Source organism: Podarcis tiliguerta (genome assembly GCF_965153285.1).
Source record: "Podarcis tiliguerta genome assembly, chromosome: 3".
Classification (NCBI taxonomy): domain Eukaryota; kingdom Metazoa; phylum Chordata; class Lepidosauria; order Squamata; family Lacertidae; genus Podarcis; species Podarcis tiliguerta.
Window position 1 is genome coordinate 38,504,174 of NC_139536.1, and position 20,884 is coordinate 38,525,057.

A 20,884-nucleotide genomic window follows, 5' to 3' on the forward strand; every position below is an offset into this window, starting at 1 on the left:
GAGGCTGTTGGGCCGTTTGGCTGCAGAATTTGTGCTGTGTGCAGTTGCCGAAGCCCTGAGTGGAGGTCTGTGGTCTCAAAGGAGAGAGGTAGGTGAGACAGAGACCCTTCTCCCCACCCCACCCCCACTCAGATGACACATCTCGCAGGTGAGGGACCCTGCGATAGCCTTGATGGCAAGAGAGAAGCCATCTGGGGCTGGACGGAGGCTCCTCCCTGGCAGCGTGGTGTGGACAACGCAGAGCTGTTCTCCTTTTCAGGGGGTCATCTCTCTGCCACACAGCTGCTTACAGCATACAAGCACATCACTTAAGAGCTGTATATTCCTCCAGCGTCAGCTGCCATTGCAGGGACTGTGATCCCTCCTCGGAGAGGCACTCTGTGTCTTTCAGAGGTGGGATGGCCTCTCCTTTGCTGCTCAGCGGGTGCAGAGCAGTTTGCTAGAAGCAGAATTTGCCTGTGGGGTCCAAGGCCTCTCTCCGATTGTGGCCTTTGATGGTGTCATTGCAGCCAGTATTTGAAAGGGCTGAGGTGAGGTGAACAGAGGGTAACTGTTGTGTGGGGCAGCTGGTACCCTCTGTGTGATAAAGCGGAGACTTCTCCATGTCCCCAAGAGAGTATAGCGATTTTATTGGTAAGGAAGGGGGATCCCATGCACGAGTGCATGGTCTCGCCTTCCTCATCGCCAGACACAGGAGCTGTTCATACGATGATGGTGTCTTCCTGCTGCCAAGCAGCTGTTAGGTACAACTTGTGACTGTGGAACATCCTTCTCTCTTCCAGGACTCATAACAATCTGTATATGCCAGAGATGGTGGCCAGGTTTGGGGAAACCTTTGCAAAGGCCTTAGACCTGCTGGAAGTGGAGAAGAATGCCATCCTAGGTAAGTATCTGCTCCTCTTCATTGCACTTCTACAGCTTGTGTGTTAATCTTTACAGCCGCTGTGTTCTCTTCAAGATGCATAAATTGTTACCTTAGCTGCAGTCAGGGCATTCTGCTTAAAACAACCATATGCTGCATTTCTCTAGCTCAACAAGAGTTTGAAGTAGGCCTAGGCAAATGTAGTTACCCAAGGATTGAGCTCTTGCCTACTTGTCTGCTTGCCTGCCATGTGTGTGAGAGAGCAACACTTTTTGTGCAAGATTTTTGCTGCCTTGATTTTTGCTGGGAACAGGAATAGGCACCATGTCATATAATGACTGTGCAAGTAATGTTAAACTGTGATTTAGTGGTGCCTGCATGAGCAGGAAGGAGCCGCCCTGATCCTTGGGCTGCCCACACACAAGAGAAAGACCTCAGCAGAATTTTGATTCACTTCCCATGAAACGTGGTTTGTTGTTCTGTACAAGCCGGAGTCTGGAGTTTAAAACAAATTCATTTCCTTTGTGTCACTCAAGATATGTCCTAAGCCTTTGATTTGCCTAGTTTTTCTAGCAAGATCCAAGAAGTTCCTGGCCCAGGAGAAGGGCTTTTTAATTTCTAGCTGACTTATTTGCCATCTCCTGGCTTAGTTGAGGAGGTTGAATTGGCCTAATAACACACAGGTTCACCATTTTCTGGTGACCCATCACCAAGAGGCTTTCCAGATCTTAACTCTCAACCCCAAGGGTCAGGGACCTCAGGCCCAGGGGCCTAATGTGGCCTTTCGGGCGATTCTGACCTCCCCACAGCCCACACGCCTCACAAGACTTTTTCCGCCACCCTCCTGCAATGTGACTGGAATGTGTCCCTGAACTGTGGTACTGCCTCTTGCTTGGTCTGGATGGAAAGGAGGGTGGGTATATGTGTCGAAACCTCTGACTTGCAGGGCTGAAATGTGACCTACTGTACAAAAGGAAGAGTCACCTCCGTTGCTGCTCCCACTTACGCCTCTAGCCCTGCCCCCACCATTGATATGCATCTGCCAGAAGGTTGCCCATGAGTGAATGCAGCCTTGGGGCTGAAGAAGGTTCCCTACTTCTGCTCTAAATTCACCACATTTTCAGAGGAGGGTTGACTTTTAGAGACGATCTGTACAATTGTGACACGGAGCTGGATTCTAATTCTGCCTCAGGGCCACTTCTTACATAAATCTTACAATGTGGCTAGCTCTGTGTACCTATGTAGCCTGTGCTCATGTCATGCCAGGTAGAGACGACTGCTTTAGATTTGTTTTGCAAAGGATCTTCTAAACCATTTCAGGCACTGATGCATCTTAAGTTATACAATCTCTGACACAGGTAGAAATGTATATGATTAGAATGTCCAATGTGCTTTGGAGAAATTGTTAAAACATGCCAGCTTTCTTCTAGTTCAGCCTGAGATAATGTGACTAGAGTATCACATTTTTTTTCTGGCCTTCCTACCAGCTTTTAAAGCTATAGCAGCAGCGTTGCTCTAGATAGATCCTGCAACCCTGATTATATATCCACATCTGTGTTTGCTCCTTTTGGTGGCTCCCCAAACAGTCTCATTACATGATTTCCTGTAATAATCCTTTTTTCTTCCATTAGCATTTCATTTGCTTGTGGAGATGAACCTATTCACTGATAATATTTCACTCTTTTTAGGCCTTCCTCAGCCTCTGCTGGAAATTTATGACTCTCCTGTTTACAAAACAGTGCTGGAAAGGATGCAGGGCTTTTTTTGTACCCTGTATGACAACTGGTAAGAACTTCAATGATTTAGGAAAAAAACTTGTGGAATGCACATAAACAGCAGCAGATCAAAAGGCATACAGTGCAGTTTGGTGCCCTTTATCTACTATAATTTCTTGTCTCGTGAACTTTTATTGCCTCATTCAATAAAACCATCACCGTCCTGGGAGCTGTTGGTGCAGCCTCACTCCCACCACCTTCCCTGGGCCGACTTAAGAAAGACCTGTGTGCCCTGAGGGAAGCCAGAAACAAGGAACCTCAGACAAGGAAACGGGCCATCGACTCCTGAGGTTGGCCTGAGAATATTTTGTACCAATTGTTTGTTCTAATATTTTAAATGTGTAAAGCACCTTGGGTGCCTTGGCCTTTGGGACAAAAGGGTTGGTATCAGTTTATGTCCTGCCTGTAAGCTTTGTAGGAATTTCCAACTGATCACTGTCAGAGACAGAATGCTGGACTAGTTGGACTTTGGTCTGACCCCAAAAGGCAATCCTCCTTTTCACAAATGAATAAGCAAACACAAATCTGTATCTTCAGAGCAGAATGTCTTCCAACCGTCATGTTTGTTGTCTAAATTGAATTGTCTTTTGAATTGCAGTTTCCATGTCCTGGGGAATGCTGGCTCTTCAATGCAGCAAGATTTCTACACAGTAGAGGGCCTAGCAACTGAGCTGCTCAACTCTGCTTTTCTCAACCTAAACAACATCCCTGACTATAGACTCCGCCCCATGCTTCGTATCCTTTATCTGATGTTTGTTGCTAGGCTCTCCTTCCAAAATCATTTTTGACTTCCTCTCTTTGTCCATGACATGAGAGGTCTTCTTTTCAAAATAGTACTAACGATGTCCTGCTCCCTTTGCCTTCCTTCTGCACCTGACCACACCTGGTGCAGATAGTTCACTTCTCAGAAAAAAATATATGGAAAAGAGCAGAATATCTGGAGGAGGCATGTCTGCTAGGGTTTCAAAACAATATGGGAAGAAATGGCTCAGAATGGTTCTGGCTCTGTGTCTAAGTTGGAGATTTCCAACAGAGTTCCCAGTAAATGATTTTCCTGTCCAAACAGCCACAGCAATCATCCTAGTTCTTCATCTTCACTTTCAGCCAAAATGGTAGGAAGCCCAGTTTGCAGAACTTGTGGCCCTCTTTTCAGAATTCAGCCCTCCAACCATGTATTGTGGCCTGCCATGTGTTTAACTCCCTTTTTTTTCGAGGAATAAAAAGCCTGTATAAATCAGCCTTTCTTCTCAATTCAGATTTATGGAGCATTTTAAGTAGGAGCGGTTTGTGCAGTTGCCTGTACCGATCAGGCTTTGGGATTTCTGGTGATGGAGTTGGTCTCCTAGTCTGTTTATCATTAAAGGAGAGCTTCAGCCGCAGGGCTGGGTGGTTCAGTAGTTTGTCATGTGGAAATGCTGATGCTTATGCTAGACTTCTTTAACTCACTCCGCACAGGTGTGTTTGTGAAGCCCTTGGTCCTTTCCTGTCCATCTGAACACTATGAATCTCTTATCTGTCCTATACTTGGACCACTCTTCACCTACTTGTATGTGGTAAGAAACAGCATGTGTATGACTTGCATCATTTGCTGCTGTTACTGGCCAGGGCTTCCAGACTTCGTTGTCGTTCAGGGTTCTGAAATGCATTTGTTACATTTACATCCTGCCCCTTCTCCAGAGAGCCCCGAGTTTCACTTCAGCAATATTGTATGAAGCAGGTTAAACTGGGATAGAATTTATGAAATTTGGTCACAGACCAGTTCCAGCTCACATACAATATCAGGGAAGTCATAAAACATGATAGGGATACATTTGAATTTGCAATTGGGTATAACAGGGGCAATACAGATATAGCAGCAGTTAAAAATATGTAAGTTAAATCTTAATCACTAAAATATAACCTAAAATTGTTAAACTGGGATATGGTGGCTTGCCCAAATACTTAGGTAATACTATCGTTGGGGACACATTTTAACCAGGTTTCCTGGATGCAAGACAGCTCTCTAGAGACTAATGGTCACTGGCTCAGGCTTCAGATTTTAGCCCAACAACGAGGTCTAGGAGGCTTCATGCTCTGTAGCAAGGTGAAGCTTAGTGAACTCTCAAAAGCTGAAGGGGCTGAAAAGTGCAGCTGAGCAAAATGTCTTGCATGGAAAGGGAAGGCTTTCATGTCCTGCATAGTTCTCTGCTCATTTCCATAAATAGCAGAATCAGAATTGATGAGGTGTTACTTTGCATAATTTAAATGGATTACCAAATTCAGTTTTTATTGTCACATAATTTGGGTCCCCTTGACATGGAACACACACAGCCCTGAGTGTATCTCATTGATTGCCTTCATGTCATGCTACTGTTCTTTGTTTGTTCCTTTCTGTCAGAGGCTGTCCCAGAAATGGCAGGTGATCAACCAGCGAAGTGTGCTTTGGTAAGTGTGATGGCTTAAAGGAAACCGGGGGGACTGCTACTCAAAAATGCCACTTGATGTCTGCACTACTGCAGTCTCTCTGGAAGGGGGCAACCAAAGCAGTAACATTTTCTAAAACACCGACTAAAAGATGTGGGGAAATTAAAAGGTTTTCACCTCGTGCCCAGAGGTCAAAGAGTTCAGAATATCTTTTCTAAGGAGAGTGCCCCAAGGTCTAGGTGCCGCAACCAAAAATATCCTTTCCCATGCTTCCTCTTGATTGTGGAAGTGCCTAGAGAAGGGCTCTACCAACCGTGTCTAGCATCAGGCAACTTCATGGGAGTGCAAACAGTCTTCTGGATTACCTGGGTCCCAAGCAGTTATGGTTAAGACCAGCAGCTTGAATTATGTTCATAAATAGGCCAGAAACAGTGAGAGATGTTCCTTGCGGCTGTATTTTGCACAATTTTAAATAGCCAAGTAGTCATCAAAGGTAGCCCCACATATAATACATTAAAATAGCATAACCTGAGTGTTCTGAGGGCAACAATAACAAATACAAGATTGCTTCTGTCCAGGGTAAACAGACATCTACCTGAGCTGTGTTTTCTGTCACAGATAACCATTTGGGCATCAAAAGTAAAGGCTAGATCTAATTGCACCCCAGGTTATGAACCTGATCCTTTAGGAGAGTGCAACCCTGCCTAGGACAGACTGAACCTCACTGCCCAGGACAGATGAGCTACCCATCAACATTACCTTCATCTTGGTGATGCTATCATGCTCAGCTTCAGTTGTAGTCCTCAGGTCTATCTTGCGTTTTTAAAATTGATCATCTTTTCCTTCAGCAGTGACGAAGATGCAGCAGATGACAACCCAGAATCCCAAGAGATGTTAGAGGAGCAGCTAGTTAGGGTGCTTACCCGAGAAGTTGTGGATCTAATTGGTGAGTGAAACTGGTAGGTTGCATGAAAAGCCTAGCCATCTGTAGTATGTCTCTCTGAGCAAAATAAATTCCAGTAGTAAGTTTATTCTGGGATTTGTGGGACCACAGTGGCTTGCTGTGATAATTCTTAATCTTGTTTTTCATGCTCCAAAAGTGCTTCCATTGTCAAAGCTGTCATTTTTCAGTCTTACGCCGCACACCCAATTTAAGCCTAAATAGGGCCTAGAATACTGCTTTTCAGTCTGTGTTCCTTGGAAGTTTATTAATTCCTTAATTGGAGAAAATAGTAGTGAGAGACAAGCTGCCCAAAATGTATGGCAACGGAGTTGGGCATGTTGTACAGCCCACTATATTTTCACACAGGGTGGCAGCAAGGCCAAAACAATTCTGCCAGCACCTTGTGGGATCTGATAGCATGACCTAAAATGTGGCCCAGAATCCTTTGCAATATGTGGCGATTTTGCAGTAGAGGAACAGGACTTCATTAGCAGATAAATGTCCGTAGAAATTGTTCCCTGAAAATAAGGAGTTTGGAAGCCACTGACCTAAATAATTGCCATCATTTTTGGAACTGGGTCTTACAGCTTCCTTTGCCATTTGGTTTAGGTGTCCAAGACACATAACCAAGCAATAGCCTTTCTCTAGTGACCTCCAGAGTGCTTCATATGTAGGTTTCCAACCATAACAAACCTCTCACCCTGATGGGAGGCTTAGAGGAAATACTGTTCCATTTGAAATACATTTTGCTCTGCAAAGGTGGGTTTCACTCCTTTCCTCCTTATTATACATTATCAATATATAGTAATATCTTCCTATAGACATAAAAATGCAAGGCTGTCATCATGCATAGCTCCCATTGGAAATCCCATCCCGGATTTGTGTGAAGTCAGGGTGGGATATGGTGTTGAAGATGTGAGAGGAGAAAGATGCCGGAGGTTCCCACAGGAGTAGCCTATGTGAAAGGGAAATTACACAAAGGATGGGGGAGGACACATGAACACGGGGGCGAAGGTGAAAATGAGTACAAAGTGAGACTGGAGAATAGAAGAGAGGTGGTTTTAGAAATGGGGTGGGGAAGGTGAAAAGTGAACTTAGTTGTTGCTTCAGGTGAGAAGGGGAAGCCCTAGGAGGTTAATGTGGAAGAATGGGAGGGGGATTGGCTAACAGAGCAAGGAGGGCACGGCCTCCAGGGCATTTATATACATATAAAGGCATTGCAAAGGAAGAATTAAGTTGGGTAGTCCTGAGGGGGATGTGTAATGTCTTGTAAAGTGTTTTCCCCTGTGAATATCTCACATCTTTCCCCCTCTGGTGTATTTGCAGCTGTTTGCTGTGTCGCAAAGAAGGGTGCTGAGCAGAACAGTGCTGTTGCTGCAGATGGAGATGGTGAGGAAATGGATTGTCCTTTCTGTTCCACATTTGAGGTCCTCTATTCCGGATCAGATTAATCATTAAGCTAACAAATCTATGGACTCTCAGTTTCCCACCTCAGCCATGAAGCTGAGGTGCCATGAAGAATGCATTCATGCTGCCTTTTTTCCCCCGTAGATGAGGAGATGATGTCTACAGAGGTGACTCCACCATCTAATTCTGAGCTCACTGAATTGGGCAAGTGTTTGATGAAGCAAGAGGTAAGGAAGCTGAGCTTCCATTCCTTCCCCATGTTGTGTGCACATTTTGAAACAGACTTTCCTTTAGTAGACCCTTCTAAGCCTAAAACAGAGCTCTGAACTTTTATTGGCGAAACCCTTGGCCTTAGAAATTCAGTAACAGTTGTGAGCTTCAGTCAGCCAAATGTGCCCTCCGCATATCTAGGTTCCTGGGCAAATCTGAGTCCGAGATGGCTGATTGTCCTGGACGAACTGGAAGGGCATCAGGGAGCTTTCATGGCTGATATGATCATAAATCCTTTTTCAGCCTTTTTTACTTTGGCCTTCTTCAGTATCACAGCACATTATACAATACTTACACTCAAGAGCCTTTGTTCTCAGGAACCAAGAACAAATCTCACAGGCTGCCACGTGTCTATCTTTTCTCTCTCCAGAATGTCTGCAGTGCGCTCCTGGTTACAGCCTTCACATCCCTTTCATGGAAAGATACATTGTCCTGCCAAAGAACTACCACAAATCTGTGCTGGCCGCTGCTCAAAGAGGTGCTTCCATTACAGGGGCTAGTAGGGTGGAGTGTGGTGAAGATGAATATGGCCAAGAGTTAGTGATTCCTTTTGGGCACAGTGTGCATAGTATGAGTGAATCGTAGAAATCACCTTTTCTGGGAAGATGGGTAGAATCTGGGTTATCTTGCTACATGTTCATCTGTCTTCTGTAGGCGCTTACAAAGAACATGATGATTCCTGAAGCAGTGGCCTGGTTTTTCAGAAGTGTATTGACAGGTTTACAAGTACATGGGCAACATGACGGGTGTATGGCAGCTCTCGTTCACTTGGCCTTCCAGATCTATGAAGCTTTGGTAAGGGGAAAGAATTTCTCTTTCTGTCTGCTGCCATCTTTGAGGATTAGTGGTGATGCAAGCCCACTGAACCACCCCCTATGACCTGATTTGGATCTGGGAGGGAGGCTCTTAATTTCCCAGGGCTTATGTGTTGGTTTTGTTCTGGTAACGATCCCTGTTCACTATCTTCTTTGCTATTTGAAGCGTCCACGGTATGCTGAGCTGAAAGCAGTGATGGAACAGATTCCAGAAATTCAGAAAGACTCCCTGGAACAGTTTGATTCCAAGCTACTCAACGTAACGCTACAGAAAGTAACAGACAAGCGCCGGAAGGACCATTTTAAACGCCTGATCGCAGGCTGCATAGGGGTAGGTTGTGGCATCAAGCAGCACAGAAACAGCTCTCTTTCCTACCTCCAGGGGAAAAAATGTTGTTGTTTTCATTTATGAATTGCTTCCCATGAGGCATCCCGAAGCAATTTACAACTCTCTCTACTTAGGCTACTGTTAGATCAGTGACAGCTTTTTTTAGCCTATTAGTCCTGACTCTAGGTCCCACCAGCCTCGGGTTAGTCACAACAGTAGCAAAACTCAAATGCCTTTCTCTTGAGATCTAGTTCTCTTTTTTTTAAAAAAAAGGACCTAGGCATGTATTGGCTGCATGGATAAGTATACAGCTTCAATGCAAGATCCGCTGTGGTGTAATTGTTAAAGAGTTTTGGACTAGGACTTGGGAGACCCATGTGTAAAATCCCCACTCAGCCATGAAACGCACGGGGTGACCTTGAGCCTGTTGCTCTCCCCCAACCTAATGTACATTTGGGAGGATAAAATGAGGAGGCGGAGAACCATGTTTGCCACTTAAAGCTCCTTGGAGGAAAGATAGGATATATAATAATAAAAGTATTAAATAAATAATCACAGTTTGAAAGCAGAATATGCTGATCTTTAGAGCAAAGGTTAAAAGTACCTCTCTCATAGCTTGTAATCGGTGGCAGGCCAACTGTTAAGAATGCATTAGCAGGGAGAAAGGTAAAGGGACCCCTGACCATTAGATCCAGTCGTGACAGACTCTGGGGTTGCGGCGCTCATCTCGCTTTATTGGCCGAGGGAGCCGGCGTACAGCTTCCGGGTCATGTAGGCAGCATGACTAAGCCGCTTCTGGTGAACCAGAGCAGCGCACGGAAATGCCGTTTACCTTCCTGCCGGAGCAGTACCTATTTATCTACTTGCACTTTGACATGCTTTCGAACTGCTACGATGGCAGGAGCAGGGACTGAGCAACGGGAGCTCACCCCATCACGGGGATTTAAACTGCCGACCTTCTGATCGGCAAGTCCTAGGCTCTCTGGTTTAACCCACAGCGCCACCCGCATCCAGCAGGGAGAAAAGTCATTAGCAAAGATAGCATTTTGTTGCTGGCATGCAGCAAGTCAACTCTTTGTTTCAACAGAACTGATAGAAGGATGTTGGCAAGGCTTAAAGTACCTTACAGACACTTGAATTGGCTTTGACCCTATCATGGCTCTACCACCAGTAGCCCAGGAAGGTTGAGTTGTTTCAATCTCACAATTAAAGGGTTGTGGCAAAATGAAAGTGTTGTATCGGCATGAGAGATATTTTACTTTTTCAGCAGAGGAAATTCTACTGGAGTTATTGTGCATGTGCAATGCCTAATGGAGACTTCTCTTGTTCCTTACAGAAGCCCCTTGGAGAGCAATTTAGGAAGGAAGTTCATATCAGAAACCTTCCCTCTCTTTTCAAGAAGGTGAAGGCACCCCTAGATACAAGTCCATTGGATAAAGAAGATGGAACCCTCATTGCGCTCTTTGAGCAATAAAAGCTCAGGACACTTTCACTACCCCCTTTTCTATTCTGTGTTCTTTCACGGTAGCCATTTGCCTACTTTGTCTACTCTTCCCCCTGTGTTTGGATTCAGCTCTCTCACTGGCCCCCCAGCTCTTTCTGCTTCGGAGGCTGGAGGACTGAGTTCGTCACATCCCATCTACTACACAAAACCTGTTGGATTTCCCTATTTCCATTTGCAGCTTTATTGCACAACCTCATTTTCCTGGATGGAGCCTAGCCATTCAGCCCTATCAATCAGTGGACCAGTTCTGTCGGAACTAACTTTCACATGGGCACACAATGCTTTTCCAGCGAAGGCAGCATGCTGCCAGATCTCTACTATGTCTTCAGGATCCCTGCACTGTGGCTGCCTCAATATGGCACTACCAGAGGACTCGTCTGCTTCCCTTTGGAAAGGCCCAGCTCTTCCAAGTTAACCCAAATCTGCACACTGAGCATTGCTGAACCCGACAAGTCTCGGCCGACTTCAGGTTTCTCTAGAGAAGCAGCACTCTGCCATATATCCCATCAAACCGGAGACAGTTCAGGAACTGGTGAAGTCTCTCTTACTGTCAGTTTGGCTCAGCCATACCTCAGGAAGCCTGAAGTGAACTATCGGTCCTCGTTTGGCCTAAGAACATTATAAAAATCGTATCCTAGCTTGAACTCTGGTCTTTGCTGTCAGACGCCAGAGTACTGTAGACGACAATAGCCCAGGGATACTTTGTGCTGGTCTGAAATACTTAACAACTAGGATGAAATGCTGCATTTGGGGACGCAGCAGCAGAGTTCTGGATTATCCTCTGCAGTGCCTGATGGTTCAAAATGCCTCTAAATCGGGCCTTAAAGTAGGCTAGGGTTTGCTTGTATAGCATAGGATTCCTAGCCCGCTTTTAAGTTTAAATCTTCAGCACTAATTTGGTCTTTGCTTAATAACTGCCGCAGTAGTTTAGCTGGAGATGCAAAAGAACGTTCATTGGAGAGAAGTACCGGTATGTTTTTAAGTGGCTTTGCAGTGCATAGATCTGGTCACATTAATAGAAAAGTGTGAAGGAAGCAGGCCTTAAGCTGGTGTTCAGATCCTCACTAGTACCCCCAAATCAACTTCCATTTACCCTCTTAAAGTCTTGATCTCAGTGTAACTTTTATTAAAACAAAACTGCCACGACAAATAGCGTTGAAGTCTAGCCTAACTGTATTTATTGTGTCATGAGTATATTTTTAATTTTCTGTGGCCATAATAGAAAAAAATAATAATAATGTTAAGGGGTTTTGTTAGGGATGTTGTATCTAAAGATGTCTCAAATCAATTGTGATACACCTCTGAATGTCAATAAAGCTCTTTCAGTTTTATACATAAATTCTTGGTCCTGAGTTTATTCTCACAGTTATTCTGCAGTTAGTTCTCACTGAAGCAACTCTTCTCATGTTTGAATTTTACAGCAGCTTTTTTACTATGGCAAAACTTGTATAGGTCAAAAGCTGCAAGATTATATTTGCTGGAAGGCTCACAAAATCTATTTAGTTTAATGTTCAAAGGTAAAGTTCATTGCTAAAATTATCTTGGCCATTCATTCTGAATATGGGGTAAAGATAGTTTATCACGCTCCTCAACAGTTGAAATTGCCAAACTACATATAAGCTATTAGATCAATAATCAGCCCAACTGCACCTCCATTCATGTATTAAAATAAAGCAGTTAGAGGATAAAAAAATCATCTTACTCCATAGGCAGTTGAGGTCTCAAAATTATTTAATAAATAATAGAGAAGCTCAATGACATCATATTTTTTAGAATTCTGCTATTTGAGTGGCAGAAGAATCATCATAGGCATTAGACCTCACTGTGTAGCACCTTTGAGATTATCCATCAATATACATCAGTGGAAAGTTAATGGCAATTCTCAGAAAAGGTGGTCCTATTAGTCTTTAAAAAAGCAACTTAGAAGATATTGCAATTGCTGGAGCCTACCCATCTTCTGCTTGCAGGGTATTTTTTATCCACTTATGATATATCTGGCAAATTTGGTCTTTGCAATAAGCTGCCTAGTGGCATCACATATCCCTGCCTTTTCAGCCACATATCAAATTGAGTGCCACAAAAGTAAAAGGTACACAACCACTTGCTTCAGCCTTTCACATCTGTGGTAGAGGGTCCATTTCTCCTTGTCTATTGACCCAGACTTGGTTGACGCCCTCCTTCATGACACAGCTGCAGCAATCCCAACCAAGTGAATCCTTATGCTGAACTTTTCAGAAAGAAAAACTTATTTCTTTTGGATGAATTTAAGCTCCTCCAGGAACTGCTGACACTTTCCTATCAACACCTTGATTGCTTCACTCATCAGCACGTCTGGAGGCAAGACACCTGTTGACTCAACAGAAACTGAAGAAACGGGATAGAATTAGATCCAAGGTAGCCAGTTTAATAACTGAAAATACAAAAAAAAAAAAAAAAATAACCACCCCAAAACATGCTCCAGGCAAGGCAATTCAATTGGCAACATAATGCCTCAATAGACAGCATTGCACTGTGTGGTCTTATGCTCTTGTTAATAATCCTAAGAATTCAGAACAGTCTTAACATCCAATAGGGGGTGGGGGGAAGAGAGGACATTTTTGCTCTTTGAAAATCTTTATGCTTTTGTAACCATCAACCATGTAACCACCAAGAACACTTTACTGTTTTTAGATTTTTAAGCACGGTTGAGGGGTAAGCTTAAGCGTTTGAAGACTGAAATCTGGTGCTAAATCTGCAATCCTGACTATTTAGAAATACCTCATATTTATGATTTACTCTCAGGTAAGTAGAATTAGGTTGCAGCCTTACTCAGCTAAAATGATTGGCAACTTTGTTTCACATCAGTACATACATAAACAGATTTTATATAGAACTATGGTAAAAGCATAGAAAACTACTTGAGGCCCCTTAGACGCATGACTACCACCCACAGTTACTACATATAGTAAAATGTCAGAGAAAGGGGCAGCGACAGAAGCATTTGAAGGCTTACTCACAGATGTAGTGATCTCGCACCCGAGCCAAGCGCACAAGGTTTTTCAGGTCATTGTGACGAAAAATTTCTCTACTGAATGTGTCCAATCGAGCGTTAGCCACTCTTGCCACTTTTTGCCCTAGAGAAACAGACCAACACTTAATATGCTAAACAGGTATGCTAGTGTGTTTACTGAACGTTCCCTCTCTACTGCTGAATTACGAACCTTTCTGCATCCCAAAGACAAGGGACATATATTCTAATGAGGAAACAGTTTCAAAGAATTTCCTCAAGGCCAGAGCAGTGGAGCCAAAGGTGGCATTTTCCAGGCTAGCCAGAGGGCAATTACAGTTTAATCTTATTATGCATAACAACAGGCCTCAAGGGAATTTTACTCCCCAAGTATGTGTGCATAAATCATATTACTATTTCAAGGAACTCACCAAGACCTCAAAGAGTGTTCACAAGCTAAAATTATCCTGACATGTTGATGGTCAGATAGGATAGGATAGGATCCCTGAAACATTGTGCAGACAACAAGCAGAAGGAAAGAATCGTAGCCCCAAGTTTTCAATTTCTACAAACCGCACTCGACAAAATACCTGGGCGGCAAGGTGCTGTAGGCCAGAAATGAGACCTCAGAAGAATACACATTTACCCAGACTTGGTATAGAGATGGTGTATCAGCATTTCTGGTTTTCTCATCTCAATAAACAAAGCCTCTGATTTTTGCAGTCTAGGGTAGAGATTGGCCCTCCAGAAACTGTTAGATGCCAAGTCTCTCTCATCAGATGATGGGAGCTACAGTCTTAACAGTTTCTGGAGGGTCACAGAGTCCTCAAAGGGGAGGAGGTACAAAATACCTTTGATTTCCTGGACCTCAATAACCCCAGCAGAAAAGCAGTTCTTCAGCCTCTCAGCTGCTTCTCCTTCGATAGGTTGTAGTAGAGTGATTTCTGGCAATAGCCGGTAACTGGCTGTAGCCACTGGAGAAAACTTTGCATGGTCTTTACCTGAGTAAAGAGAGTGTTCATTAAATAAAAAATCAGAGAGGGACAGTCGGTGAGAAACCTGGAACTGTTGTTTTTCTTTAATCAGCCACCTAAACTTATATACACAACCAGTTCCTTGGTGGTTAATAATTCAAATTACCTGCCCTACCCAAAACAGGTTAGAAATTAGGTCATTTGGAATTCGAAACAGAAAGAATCTATTTCTGTTGCCTCATGATGGACCACACACATGCAGACTTTCATTAGCTGCAGAGACATCCTGCAGTAACCCCTGCACGGAAAGGTCACCGCCTGTACTTTACACAGCCCAAGGTCACAGACAGATCTTTAACAATGCAAAGAGATGAGAACTGCAAGGTCTCACCATGGACCAGAGACAAGTTTCTTCCTTAAAGCAAAGACAAACTACTGAACAATGCAGAATGCCCATTCCAACAAACCAAAGACATCCTATCCTCTGGTAAAAAGGATATTAGCAAAACACATCTTGTAAATCACCAAGGAGCAAATACTAGCCAAACCCAGAAATCTCAGTGGTCCCATGCCCCACATTTCCAAAAAGTTTGCCAACTCCATCCCGGCACTCCAGCTGCCTCACCAATGCCTTTGACGCAGTGCATAAGTACATCGATCTCTTGGCCGGGCCGCAGCTGGGCAATGAGGATGTCGTCATGTACAGGACGGAACTTGGCATTCATGTTGTCGGCCTGAGAGCCCAGTGGCACCCATTCCATGTGCTTGCTGTAAACTGAAAAAAGAAAAGGCCAAAAAAGACTTGCGTCCGTAACAAGGCAGGCAACTGAATCAACTCTTAACTCCTCTCTCCACAAAAGGAAACAAACAATAGGCTGGAAGCTGGGGAAGGCATAAAGCAATTAATAATACAAAGCAAGCTCTGGTGTTGTCATCTCAGAGCAATTGTGAGAGAGCAAAGGGACTGGGGACTGTCTCTCTCATGACACTAACAGCAGAGGAAGGAGCAGCTTTACCTTTATGGTTGATATACAATTCGTTAGGGTCAGACGATTCCTTGGCTGCCTGAGGATTCCTGTGGCACTTTATTTTCAACTGGAATTGCAGAGTGTTAATTTCATCACATTCGTCTTCTGCAAAAGGAACGGAAGAATAAACTGAAGTTACCCTGAGCAACTGCTGCTTCCACTGGATGCCCAGGTTCTTCTGGTGCAGGGGATGGCTAATCTTTTGTGAGGCCAAGCATTGCATTGACCCACAGGCAGCCACTGGAGGCCAGGAGTCAAAGTGGGTGTGGCCAAAGTGTAAGAGTGGGTGTGGCCGACTTCTAAGGGATGCCTTTTTTTAAAGACACATTTTGTTGGGGCACAAATAGCTTTTGGTATTACGCAATCACATCAGTGGAGTCATAGGTTAGTAAAATAAAATAATAATACATTTTTTTACTGGACAAATTGCAGAGAAGGTTACAAAAATCCTTTTGGCATTGTAATATCACAGTGGGAAGGGAACAGTAAAAAATAAATAAATTGTGGGGGGTTCTTAGTGGGCTGTATGCAGCCTGTAGACTAGCCACCACTGTTTTAATTTCTAGTCTGTCCTAGCCAATGGGATCTTCCACAAATTCTTCTCACCTTCACTCTTGTATTCAAAGAGACGAGGATCTGCACAGATAGGGATCAGTCCCAAACGATGAGCTAGAATTTCATCCTGCACAATGGAGGTGTTATTGTACACAAAGACCTTCTCTACGGCCATAGTTGGCACCTAAGCAAGAGTAAAAAAAGAAGGTCATTTCAAATCAATATCCAGACACATTTCCTCTCAAAGCAGCAGTCCTCAATAAAGAGCTACAGCGATCATTTCAGCCCTACCTGCATTGAAAGAGGCTGTGGTGCGGCTGCTCCTAAAGACGCTAGCTCTGGACCCTTTGGATCGGAACAGGTATCAGCCAGAATACCCCTTCTGGGGGAAGCTAATGGAGAGGGCCATGGTGGGGCAGCTGCAGGCATTCTAGGAGGACAACTTGGGACCAGTTTGCCTGTGGGATCACCTTACCCCACATGTGCCCACTCAACTCCTTCAAATGGCGGAAATGGAACTACTACAGATGCCACGTAATACTTTTTTGAAATAACTTGGTTGTTTAGCGTGTGTAAGTTCCCTGCACTTTGGAACTCCTTGTGCCTGCTAAAAATATTCTTGTTTAGACTAGCCCAGCCAGATGCTTAGGAAGCTATGGTGATTTTAATCTGTTTCCATGTTTCAACCTTTGTGTGTTTTAAAGTATGGCTGTGATTTTTTCTCAGTTTTGTTGTTTTACCTTTTTGTAAACTGTTTTGCAGGTGTGTTTTTTACAATGAAGTGGTGTATAAATAAAATGAAAGTTTGTTTAAATCTTCACTATTGGATTTTAAATTTCTTTAACCTGCCCTGGAACCATATGGTAAAATGTGGGTAAGAAATCAAGTAAAATTAATAAATGAGGACCAGTTTAGTGCATTGATGAGGACGCTGGGCCAGGAAGTTTGTCTACACCTCACCATTAGCAAATTCATCAAGGATGGTTTAAAATATTACCAAGGCATTTTATTTTGAGAATGAGCTTGTGTGATTCAGCTAGTGGCCTATCTACTCCATCAGTCTGTTTGCAACAAAGACTAGCCAGGTGCCACCAAGAATCTCATAAGCAGAGATGCCACCATTCATTGTTAGTATGCAATGCAGGGGACTAAGATTTATACTGCTTCTAAATACAGAAAAATTAGCAGGAGTCTTGTGGCACCTTAAATACTATCAAGTGTATTATGGAATTAAGCTATCATGGAACAGCTCAATGGGTTTGAGCATTGATAGCTCAGTTAGTTAGAGGGTGGTGCTGATAATGCCAAGGTCGCAGGTTCAATCCCCATATGGGACACCTGCATATTCCTGCAATGTAGGGGGTTGGACTAGATGATCCTCAGGATCCCTTGCAACTCTACAATTCTATCATTCATATCATAAGAATTTGAACATTTTGTGCAGTCACATTGGCCAAGAGCTGTTCCTCGATCCATGCTCTATGAAAGTGCCTAACACCAATGGCCACTGACACATCCAATAAAACACTAAAAATCTGATTTATACAAATTATCCCCAAATGACTAGATAATCTATACACAGCACCAAGCTTGCTATTCCAGACAACAGTTTTTCTAGATTCTAATGGCATCTGAAATTCATGAATGTCTGCTTGCTTTCCACAACAGAGAAGTATATTTTAAACATTGCAACGTTCAGAAGTGTTTCTATATATTTCAAATGGTTCTCAAGGCCTCCCATCTCATTTTGCCCATATTGGAGTCTTTAACTAACCTGCTCAACAGATTTCCTCCCAACATATTTTTGTATATTTTTCAGGGAAATCTGAAATATATTTATTGTATATTCTAAAACAACTCCATTCTGGCCTTTTTGTACTTGCAGAAAGGAGTAGCAGCCAAACCTGGGCAACTAAAGGATTATCTTGCAAGTGTCTTATTAGTTGCTTGGGAAGAGAAATGGATACCTCAGCAAGCAAGATGCGTCGGAAGGCATTAGCAATGGCAGCATCAATCCCCACCATGTCAAATTCCAGAGTGCTTTCATCCATGTGCATCACATCTACTCTGAAATTCTGTTGGGGACAAGAAGGACAAGTGTTCAAAATGGACATTGTTTGTAGGTTTAATATGATAAAAATGCCATGAAATAAAATGTGGCAAGTAACCCACACAACCCAAGGACCCATGGCTGGTGCTCATTGGGAACCGTAGGGTGGAAGGCAAGGAGACCAACAGTAGGTGACACCAGAGCCAATGTCAGATAGAACCAACTAATTTTAGCTTTGCTACTATCCACCTCCCTCCTGAGTCGTACAAGGACAACACAGAGATCAAGCAGGAGGAGGTTCATGGCCAGTGCCACCCCCTGGACTGGATGTAAGGAAGAAGGCAGGCACGTGAGGACTTGTTCAGGATTAGGTGAGCTGGGTGGGGCAGTGTCATCTTTCTTCTAAGAGAGCACCCTTCACTGACAACAGTGCAATACGACACAACAGCGTAAAAACTTAATGACAAAGCAAAGGGCAATTGAACCAGAGTGAAATGTTTGCGTGAATAAACATGTTTTAACTGCCCTTGGAGACATTATAATGAAGGTGCCTCCTGTATCTCTGACTGAGAGTCATTTGCCTACCACCAGCAGCATCATTCTCAACAAACCTCAAGCTAAGATGCACTTTTTCATTTGTGTACCTTTGAAAAGCATCCTGGAGCACACTTTAAACCCACAGCCCAGATGCATAGTGTCCAACTAGGCTGACAGCATTTCTGAATTCTTGTCTGAACAGTACGACAGCCTGAACAAAGCTACAAATCATTCCTAACCACTGGCCATGCTGGCTGGAGTGATGAGATTTTTGATCTCAAGCATCTAGATGCAATCAGGTTGGAGAAGGTTGATCTAGAAAGACAGGATATTCCACAACCCTACAGGTTGCTATTTTTGCATGCCCCCACAATCACTGAGTGATGCAAGATTCCAGGGGTTTAGGTGGTTACCCAGGGTTCATGTTTCCTTTTGGAAATGAGGCACAGTGGAGATTGTGGTGTCTTTACAATATATGGCTTATTTACATATATATATGTATGTATATATATATATGTATGTATGTATGTATGTATGTAAATATATATATACACACATAACCTGAGCCTACAATGGAGGGTCTTGTTTTTCCCATAGTCGCAGACTTAGATTCAATTAAAAATCAAACATTGATCTCAAATGTTGCTATGAGTCTCCCTCCAGCTTACTGCTGTAGTTCTATGTCACCTCACTGCCAGCTCTCAATTCTTGCTTCTGTCTTTTTCCAGTTACCAGTCAGTTGAAGGAGGAGGGCATCCATTTGCTGCCTCACACAGATCCACTTTCCTTTGTTTCTCTTAACGGCTCATCACACTGGCTATCACCTCAACACAGGAAGCTAGCCTAGTTTATATTTTAACACTTGCTGGATCCAGGGGTTAGAAGGGAGCTGCATTCAGCCTTCTTCCTCCCACCCCAAATTCATAACACTATGAAGGACATCAGTAGGCACAAGAAAAACTATTAAGAAGAGGTGGGAAACCTGGGGTTCTCCAGATGCGCATGGACTACAACTTCCATCATCCTTAACTATTGGCCATGCTGGCTGGGGCTGATGGAGTTGGAGTCAAACAACATCTGGACGGCCACAGGAGCGCCATTGGAGGGGGGATCCCCGGCCTAAAGGAAGCCAGCATTTTAGAGTGTCCAATAGGAAGATGTACAACCCATTTACTTAAGCACCAAAAGTACTCACCTTTTCAAACTTCTCCTTGTCCCAGGCATCATCATATCCAGAGTAATTCCCAGGAAAGTCTGTTGTGTGGACCTAGAAGAAGAAAAGACCACAGCTCAGTGGTATAGCATGTAGTTTGCACCCACAAGGTTCCAGGCTTAATCCCCTGCTAGAGCTAGGAAAGGCTCTTGTCTGAAACCCTGGAGAGTCACTGCCAGCCAAAGTATATGATACCAAGCTGGACAGACCCAGGGTCTGACTCAATGTAAGGCAGATTCAGGTGTTCAAAGGGCAGAACGAGTGGCAGATATTCACTTTACGTAGGTTATCTGCAGCACAAAGGGAGAGGGCAGAATTTACACGTGTGTTACTGGTCATCTAACGATTGTCCAATAAGTCGACTTGCATGTGGAAAATAGGCAAAACTTCCCAAGCATCTCAGACACATTACTTCAACTCTAACACATCACTTTGTTTTTAATGAAGCCACTTCATATATGCCAACCAATAGATGTTTTCTGTATTAGTAGAGTATTTTAGTTGGATTTTTGCATTGGGTTTTTATTTTGTAATGGACATCAGTCATTAAAAAGACAGTATAAATAATAAAATAAATATATATGAATCGTTGAGCAGGAACTACGCCTGTCCACACCAAAGACTGGCGCCACGCGCACGCAACACGCAGCCCTCGACGCGTGTATCCCTTCCAGTCCCCATGAAAGCCTCACACTAAGCCCTTTAGCTGCCTCCACTTCGGGACCAGAGATTGTCGCTCCTCCGGCATCTTTCCTGCTCTTTGACTTACGTTGCGGACGCCAAACTCGCCCAGGACCACCCGGCTCCGCATCTCTTCCACGCTCCTGGACGCCGCCATCTTCCCCTCCACCGGCTGCGGAAAAAACACGCAGCTGCGGCGCGCGGCGTCGAGTTTTGTTTTCAGGAGGAAGGCGGGGGGAGAGCAACGCTTTCTGAGTCACGTGATACAGGCCAGCCTATGGCTGAGGCACATTCATAGACCGAAAGGAAAACACGTTGCTCGCGTTCAACCTGCCATGTTGTGCGTGGCGTCAAAAAACGCTCTTTGGATCGGTTTGGCCTAGAGCTGAACGTAAATTGGCCTCGGGTGCTACCTGTTAGGCTTTCCTTTTCCTCTCTGTCCGTCTCTCACAGACCACGGCTTCATAGGTCCCTCCTTGGGCAACCTAGGCCGGAGCAACCAAGATGGCGCAAAGGATAGGTCGCCTGTCACGAAATGTCGCGAGAGCTCCTA

The 20,884-nt window shown here is 44.0% G+C and overlaps 2 protein-coding genes across 4 annotated transcripts in view; one reads left to right on the forward strand and one right to left on the reverse strand.

Annotated features, from left to right (window-relative positions):
• XPO5 (exportin 5) overlaps positions 1 to 11,646 on the forward strand; it is a 35,207-nt gene extending 23,561 nt beyond the window's left edge. The window contains exons 21-32 of one of the 2 annotated variants that reach the window (XM_083434623.1): positions 783 to 883; positions 2,551 to 2,647; positions 3,236 to 3,372; positions 4,093 to 4,190; positions 5,015 to 5,061; positions 5,889 to 5,986; positions 7,310 to 7,372; positions 7,535 to 7,617; positions 8,031 to 8,138; positions 8,315 to 8,455; positions 8,642 to 8,806; positions 10,140 to 11,646. In XM_083434623.1, coding sequence (XP_083290749.1) covers positions 783 to 883; positions 2,551 to 2,647; positions 3,236 to 3,372; positions 4,093 to 4,190; positions 5,015 to 5,061; positions 5,889 to 5,986; positions 7,310 to 7,372; positions 7,535 to 7,617; positions 8,031 to 8,138; positions 8,315 to 8,455; positions 8,642 to 8,806; positions 10,140 to 10,277 — 1,276 coding nt within the window. In that variant the 3' untranslated portion in view covers positions 10,278 to 11,646. The remainder of the gene's footprint in view (positions 1 to 782; positions 884 to 2,550; positions 2,648 to 3,235; positions 3,373 to 4,092; positions 4,191 to 5,014; positions 5,062 to 5,888; positions 5,987 to 7,309; positions 7,373 to 7,534; positions 7,618 to 8,030; positions 8,139 to 8,314; positions 8,456 to 8,641; positions 8,807 to 10,139) is intronic. The other variant, XM_083434624.1, reaches the window with a different exon arrangement.
• A 374-nt stretch (positions 11,647 to 12,020) lies between these two features.
• On the reverse strand, positions 12,021 to 20,873 carry POLR1C (RNA polymerase I and III subunit C). Of its 2 annotated transcripts, none has more exons than XM_083434659.1 (9): positions 20,745 to 20,873; positions 19,633 to 19,704; positions 17,818 to 17,925; positions 15,902 to 16,034; positions 15,284 to 15,400; positions 14,893 to 15,042; positions 14,145 to 14,294; positions 13,304 to 13,420; positions 12,021 to 12,671 (listed from the first exon to the last, which is right to left on the reverse strand). In XM_083434659.1, exons 3-9 carry the CDS (start codon positions 17,905 to 17,907, stop codon positions 12,553 to 12,555), a joined length of 876 nt encoding a protein of 291 aa, XP_083290785.1. In that variant the 5' UTR covers positions 17,908 to 17,925; positions 19,633 to 19,704; positions 20,745 to 20,873; the 3' UTR covers positions 12,021 to 12,552. The 2 variants fall into 2 exon arrangements, with proteins under 2 accessions (XP_083290785.1, XP_083290784.1); XM_083434658.1 differs by lacking the exon at positions 20,745 to 20,873 and adding an exon at positions 20,420 to 20,701.
• Positions 20,874 to 20,884: the final 11 nt, after the last annotated feature.